The sequence below is a fragment of the Leucopleurus acutus genome (assembly GCF_964270905.1).
Source record: "Leucopleurus acutus genome assembly, chromosome: 16".
Lineage (NCBI taxonomy): Eukaryota > Metazoa > Chordata > Mammalia > Artiodactyla > Delphinidae > Leucopleurus > Leucopleurus acutus.
The window spans coordinates 78178102-78192425 of record NC_139158.1 but is presented as its reverse complement, the minus strand read 5'-3'; the positions used below and the strand labels follow the sequence as shown (position 1 = coordinate 78192425).

Here is a 14324-nt window from a genome sequence, read left to right as displayed (position 1 = left end):
TTTTTTTTTTACTGGGGACAGTTAAATAGCTTGATTTTCAATCTCCGTTTTTCTTCTGGGTGTTATAATGGTGGTGGTGGTTTAAGTTTGGGAAAAGGAGAGAAGCCCCCGACCCCTCTTTTTTTTTCTCCCAGGGGCTGCTAGGAGCTGCAGTTAGAAGGTCTCCACCCGCCTGCCTTGGTATAAGCGATTTTCTGGTGTGTGCTTCGGGGGGATCCGCTATGGTTGTTGCCTGCCTGTTCTTATCGAAACTCACCTTGTGTTGACAGGGGACGCCCCCTTCCAGTGCTGGCTCTGTAGCGCCAAGTTCAAAATCAGCTCGGACTTGAAAAGGCACATGCGCGTGCACTCGGGGGAGAAGCCTTTCAAGTGCGAGTTCTGCAATGTCCGCTGCACCATGAAGGGGAACCTCAAGTCGCACATCCGCATCAAGCACAGCGGGAACAACTTCAAGTGTCCGCATTGCGACTTCCTGGGGGACAGCAAGGCCACGCTCCGCAAGCACAGCCGGGTGCACCAGTCCGAGCACCCCGAGAAATGTTCCGAGTGCAGCTACTCCTGTTCCAGCAAGGCCGCCCTGCGCATCCACGAGCGCATCCACTGCACCGACCGGCCCTTCAAGTGCAGCTACTGCAGCTTCGACACCAAGCAGCCCAGCAACCTGAGCAAGCACGTGAAGAAGTTCCACGGCGACGTGGTCAAGACCGAGGCCTCGGAGAGGAAAGACACGGGCCGGCAGAGCAGCCGCCAGGTGGCCAAGCTGGACGCCAAGAAGACTTTCCACTGTGATCGGTGCGATGCCTCTTTCATGCGCGAGGACTCGCTCCGCAGCCACAAGCGGCAGCACAGTGAGTACAATGAGAATAAGAGCTCGGATGTGACCGTCCTGCAGTTTCAGATCGACCCCAGCAAGCAGCCCGCCGCGCCCCTCACTGTGGGGCACCTCCAGGTGCCCCTCCAGCCCAGCCAAGTGCCCCCGTTCAGCGAGGGCAGAGTCAAAATCATCGTTGGCCATCAGGTGCCCCAGGCAAACACCATCGTCCAGGCTGCGGCGGCCGCCGTGAACATCGTACAGCCCGCCTTGGTGGCGCAGAACCCAGAGGAACTGCCCGGGAACAGCCGGCTGCAGATCTTACGCCAGGTCAATCTGATCGCCCCTCCTCACTCCTCGGGGTGTCCGAGCGAGGCGGCCGCGATGCCCCAGCCGGCTGTCCTGCTGACCGCTCACGACCAGACGGACGGAGGCACTTTGCACCAGACCCTCATCCCCACGGCCCCGGGCGGCCCCCAGGAAGGCTCTGGCAACCAGACTTTCATCACCAGTTCGGGCATTACTTGCACTGACTTCGAAGGCCTGAACGCCCTGATTCAGGAGGGGACCGCTGAAGTGACTGTGGTCAGCGACGGAGGCCAGAACATCGCCGTGGCCACCACGGCTCCGCCCATATTCTCCACCACCTCTCAGCAAGAATTACCCAAGCAGACTTACTCCATCATCCAAGGAGGCGCCCACCCAGCTTTGCTCTGTCCGGCGGATTCCATACCAGACTAGTGCTTGTAAAACAAAAGAAAGGGGGAAAAAGGAGTGACCAAAAAAGAAGTCAGAAATGGAATTCTGTGAGAGGTTTGCCCTTAATGTTTTTAAGGACTGTTGTGAAAACACCCCACCCCCATAATAAATGGTAATTTTATACTGCTTACTGAAATTTTTTTATGCTGCGATAGTTGTGAGACCTCTGGATCGCGGTGTTCTAAGTGCTGTAGAATCTTAAGTACTACCAAGATGATCCCGATTAGGGCTTGGAATGAAATGAATTGAGTAGTGAATACATTTGTTTGCTTCCAACTTGATTTGCAAACTCTAATAAAGGTTTTTTCCACGTCATTACATTTGTGTAGTAGATGGTGCTTCTAAGCCTCTCTTAAGACCCCATTCTGAAATACCCCCGATGTTTGGGGGAATAGTGTTTTAATACATGGATACAAATCTATCGGCATGAAGGACCATTTTCTACATAATGGTACATGGATTTTTGATCAAAAAGAAAAAAGTGTAGCGTAAATGAGGGGAAAAAAGGAATGGTTTCCTCATAAATTGATACATCATTAAAACATAACAAATGTTAGTGATTCTTCAGAGTCACAGTATGATTTGGGTTATTGGGGTTTGAATTATATAATTAAAGAGAACTTGAAGCAAAGCGTCTTAGTCCGCTCTCATAAATAGTATATAAATGCCTTACCTTCTTCACAGTCAAATATGTGTGGTGCCTAAAGTGACCCAACTACCATTTTTATTTTGAAACTTCAGAGTGACAAACCTGACGTTTCTGTTTAGATGCTGATATAATTAACCTTTAGGTTAGGTTAATTATAATATTAACCTTTAGGACAGTTTTCTAGGATGGCATTGTTTTAGATAGTAATATACGTGCAGTCCCAGGGATCAGATGAGAGGGACTGGAAAAGCACCTAGGTCCAAAGCATGGGCTGTACTGACGAGAGGGAAATTTCAAATTTGTCTGTTTTGAATTGAAATGCTGTGTAATCAGTAGATGGCGCCAGAGAGCGATCTCAAATTACCCGTGCTTGGATCCAAAGACCTGAATTTGGGTCTTCATCTCTGATTTCCAGCTTCTAGCATTATCTTCAACTCAGGGTGGGCTCTTAATAAACACTGCATAAATGAAACATGCTGTCACAGAGCATGAGCAAGGATTGGTGAGGAGGGGAGGTTACTCTTGTGAGAGAAGCATATTTAAAATGTGAGAACACTTTAGATACATTTTCACCAGAGTAATCAACATTTTAATTTTATTCCCTAACACACAAACTTATTAAAATTCTCATGCATCTCAATTCACTTTTACATAAAGATATTATTCCCTCCCCCCCCCCCTTTTTTTTGTAATAACAAACTAAGGAAATATGGAAAATGGTGATGCTGAAAACCTTGAGAATTGCCTGTTGGAAATAGAAAGTCAGCATCCCTTAGGATACACATACAGGGACTTCCCCAGTGATCCAGTGGTTAAGACACGGTGCTTCCAATGCAGGGGACGCGGGTTCCATCCCTGGTCGGGGAACTAAGATCCCACATGCTGCGCAGCGTGGCCAAGAAAAAAAAGAAAACACATACACACATATATATATCCTCAAGCTGGGCTTTGTCTTCTTTCTTTTTATTTTTGATCCTCCTTCGTCGCCAGAAATTATTTTTGTATCAGCAGTGATGATAATGCATCATAACTATGGTTTGGTAAGAAATCAAAAAAGCTTGCAGCTTACTCTGTTAGTATTTTATCACTTTAGAATTACTGCTTGCAGTGCTTTAGGAAACTATTCAGCCATTGGATTTTACCTGGGAAACTTCTATTGTCATGAACCTGTGTTCTACATCTTTTTTCCCAGTGTGCCCCTAGTTTCAACTTTTAAATGATTTTTTTCCTGATTATAAATGTAATGTGTATTCAAGATAAAAAATATGGGACACACGTTATAGATCTTCCTCGACGTACGAACGGGTTATGTCCTGATAAACCCATTGTAAGCTGAAAATATCATTAAGTTGAAAATGCATTTAATACAGCTAACCTACCAAGCATCATAGCTTAGCCTCACCTACCTTAAATGTGCTCAGAATATTTACATTAGCCAACAGTTGGGCAAAATCTGCCTATTTTAGAAGAGAATATTGAATAGGTCATGTAATTTAATGAATACAGAAAGTGAAAAACACAGATTGGAGGGGTACAGAATGATTGTAAGTGTATCAGTCGTTCACCTTCGTGATCCCATGGCCGACTCACTGCCACTGCCCAGCATCGGGAGAAAGAATCAGACCACATAGTGCTAGCCCAGGAAAAGATCAAAATTCGAAGTATGATTCTATTGAATGTGTATTGCTTTTGTACCATCGTAAAGTCAAAAAATTGTTGAGCCATCGTAAGTTGGGGACTATCTGTATGTATATTAAGAAAAATTTAAAAGTCACTAATAATTTTACTATCCAGGTGTAAAAATTGTGACCATTTTAATGGACTTCCTTCTAATCTTTTTTTTCTATGCTTGTGTATGTTTTCTATTTTTTAAATTTATTTTATTTATTTATGGCTGCATCAGGTCTTAGTTGCGGCATGTGGGATCTTTCATTGTGCTGCGGGCTCTTTGTTGTGGCGCGTGGGCTTCCTTCTAGTTGTGACATGCAGGCTTCTCTCTAGTTGTGGCATGCAGGTTTTCTCTCTCTAGTTGTGGCACATGGGCTCTCTCATTGAGGCGTGCGAGCTCAGTAGTCGTGGCACACAGGCTCAGTTGCCCCACGGCATGTAGGATCTTAGTTCTCCCACCAGGGATTGAACCCGCGTCCCCTGCATTGGAAGGTGAATTCTTTACCACTGGACCACCAGGGGAGTCCCGTATGTATGTTTTCTACTCCAGTTACAGAGTTGGGGTTGAATCGAGCATACTATTTTCTTTTTATATACTATATTTCTCCTTGTATCATTATATCTCCACGGAACTGCTGCCCTCCATAGATACGTATAATGCCTATACACACACATGCGTAGTTGGATTTTTTTAACAAACTACAACAGCAAAACTGGTTCCTTGTGATAACCTATATAGAGAATTGTACAAAAACCAAGCCAATAATCTCCAGCCTATTCTCATTCCACCCAAGGTAAGTAAGGTCTCTGTTCATACCAACTTAAAAATAACCTAGAAAAGGCTTTCCCTTATTTTTATAGTAATTGTATCACACTAGGTACATTTCTCTCTACCTTGCCCTTATTATTCCATTTATTAACAGTACTGTGTGTCAGTACAGCTATGCCTTTTTTTTAAGCAAACGGTAGACTATGACTTACCATGTTATAAGCACCGTGCTTTATTCACCCATCTCCATCTTCATGGGTATTTTGGTTGTTTGGGGGTGTGTTTGCCATTACAAACTGCCACAGTAAACATCCTACATAGTTCCTCTTATTCAGTTGTGCTTTCTTTTCTTTCTGTAGCTTACAGTCCCCAAAGTGCGTTTCAATGAGTTTCTGTAGTTTGTACTTGCATAGATTCAGATGAGTTTTTCAAAACGATAGTCTCATTGGTGGTGCTGGTAGTGCGGGCTCCAGCTATCACGAATCTCGTTATCCATCTTTTGAAGTTTTGTAGGTCTGATGTGTGAAAACGGTAATCTGGTCTTTGTGCGTTTCCTGAGCTGGTGTTTTGATCTGCATCTCTGTGACACCTCTGCATAGACTTGTTGATTATTTGCATTTTTCTTATCTATGAACTTTAAACTCATACTCTTATTTTTTTCCTTGGGTTGCTGGGCACCTGGGGATGTGAACCCCATGTCTGTCAAATGGTGCTGAGTTTTCTCCCCTCCTATCCTTTGTCTTTTGACTTTCCTCATGGTGCTATTTCCATATAAAAATAATCATTTTGTGTGCAGTCAGGTTCTTCTAGTGCTTTATTTGTGGCTCCTGTATTTTCTAAGAAAGTCCTCCCTTCCCCTGAGGTTTTTTTCTTTAATATTTTCATTATTTGTTTTCAGTTTCTGCAGCCAGAATTCATATTTATGTGTGTATGGTATAGGAGTTTAGCTGCCCAGTTATAACCAGGACCATGTGTTAAACAAAATATTATTTTCCTTGGAACTGAAATCTTAATTTCACCTTTAGATGAAGTTCCCAAATATACTTGGCTCTATCTCTAGAATCTCTGTTTTGTCTCACTGATCCTTATACTTCTCTGGGTTGCCAACATTACACATTTGATTATATTAGCATCAAGGTAATCCTTAGTATCTTTTAGACTTGCAAAGCCTCCCCGTAGCTATTATTTTCCAAAATTTTCTTAGCAATTCTTACATATTCATATTTCTAAACGAACTGCATTTTGTCCATTACCCCTCCCCCCATAAAAAGTAAACCTTTTGAGGATTTGTATTAGCATTGTATCTGTATGGTTACATGAACTCATGAAAAGAATGACTTTAAAAGCTGTTAAATCTGGGACTTCCCTGGCAGTCCAGTGGTTAAGACTGCACACTTCCACTGCAGCGGGCACGGGGTTGATCCCTGGCTGGGGAACTAAGATCCCACGTGCCACACAGCGCAGCCAAAAAAATAAAAAATAAATGTTCAATCTTCCACCCAAAAACTTTTATTTAAACCCTGTTGTAATATATAGTTTTCTTCATATACAGTCTATTCTTATTAAATAGGGCCTGTATTTTCTTGTTGTTTTGAATTCTATTGTAACTGTAAATAGGATATTTTATGTTAAAATAATTATTTGTTGCAAGCATAGGGAATAGCCATATTTGGTATATTTGTCTATATTGTACTACCTGAGAAAAAAATTTTTATTCATTGACAGTATTTATTAGAAACTCTTGGTCGCTGATAAATATGACATGATGGTTGTGGTATAGTCACCTCATTCCCAGGTGTTTTTTTCTCGTCCCTTGCAATACTTATACTACTTATTTTGCAGTCTTGTCCTATTGTATTAGTCAGAACCTCCAAACAATGTTGAAACAGCTGGCATCCCTGTTGCATCTCTGATTTTAACTTGAATGGCTTTAGAATTTCCCAATTTAATATAATATATGCTATTCCTTGGGTGGCAGTTTTTATAGTACTTAGTCATTTTCTTCTCCCATCTTCAGAGTTTTTATCAAGGTGGGTTGCTGATTATTGTCAAATATCTCTTAACTATCTCTTGACATAAATATTTGGGTTTTGTACTTACATATGTTGATATGTGAATTAGTGTAGGACATAGCCTGGTACTGAAGCCTTTTGCATTCCTGAAACAAACCGTCTAGGTCATGTTGGATGATTCTTCTAATACATTCCTAGATTTCATTTACTAATATTTTCCTTGAAATTTTTATAACCGTATGTGTAAGTGCAGTTGAATGCTGGTTTTCTTCTTTGTTCTCTGACTTTGCTTGTTTGTTTGTTTTAGGTTATGTTTCTCTGAAAATAAATTGAGGCTCTTTCCTCCTTTTTCAGTGACCAGCAATAGTTTGTTATTTCAGGAATTATCTGTTTATTTTCTGGGCTGATACCCTTTTTCATTGTACATTCTTAACAAACTTTCCATTTTTTTCTGTAATTAATGGTCTATTTGGACTTTATGTCTCAACCTGATAAATTTTGGTAATACATACTTTGCAAAAGAAAAAACCATTCATTTTGCTCTGTAATTCCACTTAACATTCTCCTAAAATTATTTTAGAATCTTTGGCTTTTTTTTTTTCCTTTTGATCTAAGAGTGCTCTTGTTACTTTTTTTGGGGGGTGGTGGTTTTAGGGGAGTTTGGGGTGGCTTGTGTTTTATTTGTATTTTCAGTCTTCTCCTTAGGTAGTTTGCCAGGAGTTTATCTGTTTTGTCATTTATGTAAAAGTAAAGCTTTTGCTTTTATTTATTCTCTCTCTACTCCTCCATTTTATTCGTTTCAGCATGTATCTTTATTTCAGCATTATCTTTATTAATTCTTTCCCCTGCTTTTCTTTCAGTTTATTTTGTTAGTCTAATCTCCTGTGTTAAGTTCACTTATTTTCAGCCTTTAATAATGGGGAAGCATTTAAAGCTGTGTATTTTCCAGTATGACTTCACCTATGTTAAAAGATCATTTTTTTCAAAGTTAAATCATGACTGCCATACAAATATAAAATGAGCATGTGTTAGCAATTTTATCTAATTCATTAATTAATGAGGAAATCAGTAAGTTGTTACAACAGGTTTGAAGGGGAATTCAATGAATGCTTACACAGGCAATCAGGAATGCTGAAAGCAACTTACAGACAGATGCAAAACTGGTTGGGGTCTACAGGGCAACCATCAGTTGCATTCCACCCACAAGGTGTGTTTACATTCTTATATGTTTTTTGCATTATTATATGTTTCTGTAACTCACAAAGTTGTAAAATAGCTCAAAAACGCTAAAAGGCATTGACTGCTATAGGATTAGATAACGCAGAGCTGGGATATGACAGAACAACCAGTAATCTTTTTTGCCTATTTCCAAGTCTTTCAGAAATTTTCATGACATCCAGATCCCTATAGATTTTTATATGAAGTGTTCTTCTTTCGTAAATTTCTAGATACTTCGTTATTTCAGTTTTAGGGTTGGTTGGTTTGTTCCGGAAGTCAGGGGGATAAAACCCAAGAGTTATATAAAGGTTTATGTCTTATTTTTCAAGTAGTTACAGTTTGTGAAACTATATTTTCATTTTTGGTTTCTGATATTAATGAGTTTTGATCTGAGAATATGACCTGTAAAATACGCGCTTTTTGTAATTTATTAGTTTTCTTTATAGCCATGTACATGACCAAGTTTTGTAAACGTTTGAGGAGATCTATGAATCAAGTATGTTGACCTTGTTATTCAGATTCTCTTAGTTTTCGTCTGCTTGATAAACTTTGAAAGAAGTATTTTTAAGCCTCTTACTGTGGCTGTGTTTTTTTATCGTGCTTTTCTTGTATTACTGTGTTTCATTTTATTATACTTTGTCATATGTTGTTTGATGCATGTGAGTTTGTGGCTATTATGTGTGTGTTCTTTGTCAATTTTACATTTTACCCTTTAGTTTATGCCTGATCTTTCTATTTAATAGCTTTGGGCCTTAAATTACACTTTATTTAATAACAGTATTCTAAGTCTTATTTTATATTTTATTACATTTGCTTGGTTTATCTTTCCCACTCAGTGGTTTAATATCTTCCTTTAATAGCATGTCTTTGTCTTTGGTTGGAGAAGTCAAACTGTTTGCATTTCTCGTAGTAACGTATACTTGGTATTATTCATTTCTGTCTTATTTAATATTTACTATTTATTAAACTTTGTAATTTTCTCCTTTTTCTTTTCTAACTTTTCACTATGTTCTTGAAAGTTCTTATATGTCTCCATTCTGCTAATAGTTACTTTCTAAACTCTAGCGATTATTTTTAAATCGATTCCTCTGTTGCTATATCAGATGTAAATATCAACTAGGCCCAAACCTTTCATTAAGAAGTCTCCTCCTCACAAGAGGAGGCCGCTGGGCCACATCTCTTTCTACAACCCCTCTCTCCAAATCCTGGGTGTTGCTGAGGTCGCTTGTGAGTTTACTTCCAGGCTTTTGTTAAGTTTTGCCCTACAGTATGTCTCTTATGTTCCAATTCCCAAATGACCACATCAACTGAGATTTAACCAAAGATTACAACTTTCGTTGTTCACCATAATTTCTTACACTCTTCTTCCCGTATTTCACATCTTTACTCTGAGTTTATCCTTATTCCATTAATTTCTTGAGTATATTCCTTAGAAAGGGCACATAAGCTGGTATTTCTTTTGCCCCAGCAGATGAATGATACCTTTGCACAGCGGATTCTTTTCTCTTCAGTAATCTTTAAATTCTGTTCTCGTGGAGATGAGAAGTTTGATACTGATCTGATCCATTTCTTGAATGCCCTAGATCCAGCGACCAGCAAAGTTGAGACAAAATGGTAGTGTTGCCAGGAAAAGAAGTTGGGAGGTCTCTCACCTCAGCCAAGTCAGGTTGAGAGAACCAATCTCTGAAATTGCCAGAACAGAGGGAGGGGACTGAAAATGGGAAATATTACTAATCTTGAAAAATTTTTGTTGTTCATTTCATCCCACTACTCAGCAACAAAATTATAGTTCTATAAATTGAAACACATTTTTTATTCCCTTTGACTGTAGGGCTCCAAGCTTTAAACATTTCTTTTACATCAAATTATCATTCAAAACAACTTTTTGTTGTTGTTATGTTGTAAACTACATAAATATATTACACATTTTTGATAAATAATTAAAATAAGCAAGAATATATCTTAATGAGTTTGATAGGCCTAGTTTTTAATCAGTTTATATATCTGTGATGATATTACTTAAAAAAAAATATTTTTACCAACTGCTAGAATAAGATACAGATCTCTTTCAGTTATAGTCCCAATTTTCTTTTTTTATTGAGGTAAATGCTGAGAAGTCTCATTCGCATAAATAAGGATAGAGACATAGAAAGTGTATTGTTACAGCAATGCTTCTCAATTATTTTAATTCCTTCTGAGTTAAACGCCAGAAAATCATACAATGATCAATCATAATTATTTGGGTCAATTTCGTTAAAAGCAAAGAAATGAAAACCACCTGGGATTTCTTTCCCAGTCATGGACCAATTACTTTCTCAACCTCGGCACCATGAGTCACCTTCTGGGTGTACTCTTAGATGATCAGTTTTAGGGAAAAGTACACACAAAGTTGAGGATCTGAGAATTGATTTCCTCAATCATGCCCATACACCTCTTGAGAAATCTTTGTATATTCCCCAAATACAAGAACCCCAATTGAAGGCCCTTGCCCTGGAGCAGGGTTCAGCAAACTTCTTCGGTAAAGGACCAGGTAGATGCCGCGCAGCAACTAAGCCCGTGTGCCACAACTACTGAGCCTGTGCTCTAGAGCCCACGTGCCACAATTACTGAGCCCACGTGCCACAACTACTGAAGCCCATGCACCTAGAGCCTGTGCTCCGCCACAAAAGAAGCCACTGCAATGAGAAGCCCACGCACCGCAACGAAGAGTAGCCTCCACCCGCCGCAACTAGAGAAGGCCCGTGCACAGCAATGAAGACCCAACACAGCCAAAAATAAAGAAAAAATAAATAAATAAATAATTTTATTTATTTATTTACTTTTTAAAAAAGGACCAGGTAGAAAATATTCAATATTTTTCAGCTCTGTGGGCCACATGGTCTTTATTGCAGCTCTTCACCTCTGCTATTACAGCATGAAAGTAGCCAGAGACAATAGTAAAGGAGTGGGTGTAGCTGTGTTCTGATAAAACTTTATTTATGGGGCTTCCCTGGTGGCGCAGTGGTTGAGAGTCTGCCTGCCGATGCAGGGGACACGAGTTTGTGCCCCGGTCTGGGAAGATCCCACATGCCGCGGAGCGGCTGGGCCCGTGAGCCATGGCCGCTGAGCCTGCGCGTCCGGAGCCTGTGCTCCGCAATGGGAGAGGCCACTACAGTGAGAGGCCCGTGTACTGCTTAAAAAAAAAAAAAAAAAAAAAAAAAAACTTTATTTATGGATATTGACATCTGAACTTCACAAAATTTCCAAGTGGCACAAACTATTATTTTTCTTTTGTTTTTTTCCAACCATTTTAAAAAAAAATGTGAAAACCATTCTTGGCTCGCAGACCACATAAGAACAAGTGCGTTGGACCGTAGTTTGCCAGCCCTTGCCCTGGACCCTGCACATAATAGGTACATAACAAATATTTATTAAATAAATGGTACTAATGATTTTCAGTGATAAAAAGCTAACATTTATTGACTCAGGATATGCCAACACAATGCTAAATGCTCTACCTGATAACGTAATCCTCCCAACATCCCATGAGGGAGGATTACTATTATTACCCACATTGTGCAGAAAAGATATTTCCCAACTTTCCTGGTTTAAGAATCACCTGAAAAACTTGTTAAAAATGCCCACAGCTACAGCCCAGCTTTGGAGATCCCAGTACAGCACATCTGGGTGGGACACCTGAGAATCTGTATTTTAAATCTAGGACTCTGGCTATTTTTCTGATTCAGACAATAAGGGAAATACCACAGTAAAAACCAGAGGCTCAGAAAAGGTAAGAGATCCACCCAGGGTCACACAGCGATTAGGTGATATTTAAACCAAGAGCCAACACTCAAATCACCTGCCCTCGTTCTAATCAGCATGTTTTCTCTAGTCATGACCTTCACCCAACTTGCTAAATCTGGGCTTCTTTGCCGGAATTCATTTCCCCTCTACTCCCACCCACCCCTGGATCTCCCTGGAATGTTAAGTGGGACTGGGCAGGCCTTGCTGGGGTGCCTGCCACGCCCACCCCCAGATATGAGTTACAGGCCTGTTTTGTTGCACGTCAGTTTACCACTGTAATTTGGGGAGTTCAGAGTTACTGTCTGTGCTCTGAGCTTTTTTTTTTTTTTTTTTTTTTTTTTTTTTTTTTGCGGTACGCGGGCCTCTCACTGTTGTGGCCTCTCCCGTTGCGGAGCACAGGCTCTGGACGCGCAGGCTCAGCGGCCATGGCTCACGGGCCCAGCCGCTCCGCGGCATGTGGGATCTTCCCGGACCAGGGCACGAACCCGTGTCCCCTGCGTCGGCAGGCGGACACTCAACCACTGCACCACCAGGGAAGCCCTGCTCTGAGCTTCTTATACACACCAAAATATTTCAGTTTTGTGTCCCACATTATTCTGCAGTGCTTGATCTAAGAGGTCAAAACATAAGCCTGCTAGCATCTAGTTTTACATGGGTTTTCTTGGGGAAACCAAGAGTTCAAGGGTTGTGTCCTGGAACAGGGTTTCTATATTGATACTTCTTGGGTGGGTCTTGTTTGTTTGTTTTCTTGGCTTCAGAAGGATTCTCTGAGCAATAAAAACTGAATGCTTACAACTGAAATTGATCTTCGGTTCATCAGCCAGAATTGGATCTTCTGGAAAGATTTCAGTTGACGATCTGGAATAAAAACGATGATAGCTTCTCTCCCCTGCCCTTCTGTTTCCTTTACTGCTGTGACACTGTCCTGTCTTTAAGAGGCTGTGTGAGGAACTAGATTTGACCCAGGAGACTGTCCACAGCGAGACTGCCTAATCTCAGGCAGGAACTGCAAGGCCCATGACTACAGCCTGCAGAGACGGTGAAGTCTTGCTTAAACCAACCCTTCGCGCTTTAAAATGCTCTTCCGCACTTTCAGTGACACGGGGAAACAGAGCAAGAAACAGGTCACGTGACTTGCCCAAGCTCACTCTGCTGGTCACTGGTCTTTGCTTTTGAGCCCAGGTCCCTACCTCCTTCCTTCCCTCACCCCTCCTTCCCCCAGCGCTGAGTGTCCGGCTAGTGGGTAATGAACAGAGGCAAGAGTACCCATTCCATTTCCTTTGGTTTAGTTTTCTCATTTAGCTTGGTGCTTCCGACTTCATCCTGGCATCATGAGAGCAACAGAGGGTGCCCACGAGTCCCCAAGCCAGAGAACAAACTCTGAGAAAAGGCTGTGGTTTAGTATTGAATTGTGGGGAGCCAGCAGGGTCCCACTGCCACTGTCCTGGACTAGGGGCATTCTTGCCCATTCCTAAACACACACACACACAGAAAAAAATTATATATATATATATATATATATATATATATAGAGAGAGAGAGAGAGAGAGAGAGAGAGAGAGAGAGAGAAACTTACATTTTACAACTGTGTGGGCACAAGGATTAATATAATCTAAACTGGATTATATTAAAATTTTTTTCTTCTGATTTTAAAACAAATTAAAGCTCTTCCATGGGCCCCTAATTGGAGATGTCAGCCCCTGGGGATGGGGAGATTATAACCAAGACATGAGGAATGTTAAGAGAAGTTTTCATTCTACACGGAGAAGAGACAGGTTGGGCGAAAGTTAATTACTTATCTTGGTTTTGCCTAGTTTGTTTTTTTATAACAGCTTTATATTGAATTATACTGAGATATAATTCAAATGCCATAAAAAGACTTATATTCTTCTAAAGAATATAATTTAGTAATTTTTAGTATATTCATAAAGTTGTGCAACCATTACCAGCATCTATTTTTTTTTTACCGGTACACGGGCCTCTCACCGCTGTGGCCTCTCCCGTTGCGGAGCACAGGCTCCGGACGCGCAGGCTCAGCGGCCATGGCTCACGGGCCCAGCTGCTCCGCGGCATGTGGGACCCTCCCAGACCGGGGCACGAACCCGTATACCCTGCATCGGCAGGCGAACTCCCAACCACTGCACCACCAGGGAAGCCCCATTACCAGCATCTAATTGCAGAACATTCTTATCACTCCAGAAGGAAACCCTGTACCCGTTAGCAGTCACTTTCCATCCCTGCTCTTCCCAGCCCCTGGCAACCACTAATCTACTTTCTGACTCCGTGAGTTTGCCTATTCTGGGCATTTTATCAATACATAATTGGAATCATACCATATGGGATCTTTTGTATCTGACTTCTTTTACTTAGCATAATGTTATCCAGGTACGTCCAGGTTGTAACGTGTATCACTACTGCATTCCTTTTTATGGCCAAATAATATTCCATTGTGTGGATAGACCACATTTCATTTATCGATTCATCGATTGATGGAAATTTGGGTTGGTGCCATTGTTTGTCCTAGTTTTAAAGATCCTCGTGTATTCAGGTTTTTGGAATTATTTGTGAATTTCTGTCATGATACCCACTACCTACTGAACAGTTACTTTGTGTCACTCACATTAACTCTTTGAACATCCCCATCAGCGCTATTCA

At 41.0% G+C, this 14324-nt stretch overlaps 1 protein-coding gene across 3 annotated transcripts in view; it reads left to right on the top strand.

The window, feature by feature from the left end:
- ZFP64 (ZFP64 zinc finger protein) overlaps positions 1–14324 on the top strand; it is a gene marked incomplete at both ends in the record, with an annotated part of 77174 nt that overhangs the window by 27264 nt on the left and 35586 nt on the right. For 2 of the 3 annotated variants that reach the window (XM_082857651.1, XM_082857650.1), the window contains one exon: positions 270–1701. The exons of the other annotated variant lie outside the window; for it this stretch is intronic. In XM_082857651.1, coding sequence (XP_082713777.1) covers positions 270–1552 — 1283 coding nt within the window. Of the gene's footprint in view, positions 1–269; positions 1702–14324 lie in introns of those variants that run through there. 3 annotated transcript variants of the gene reach the window in all.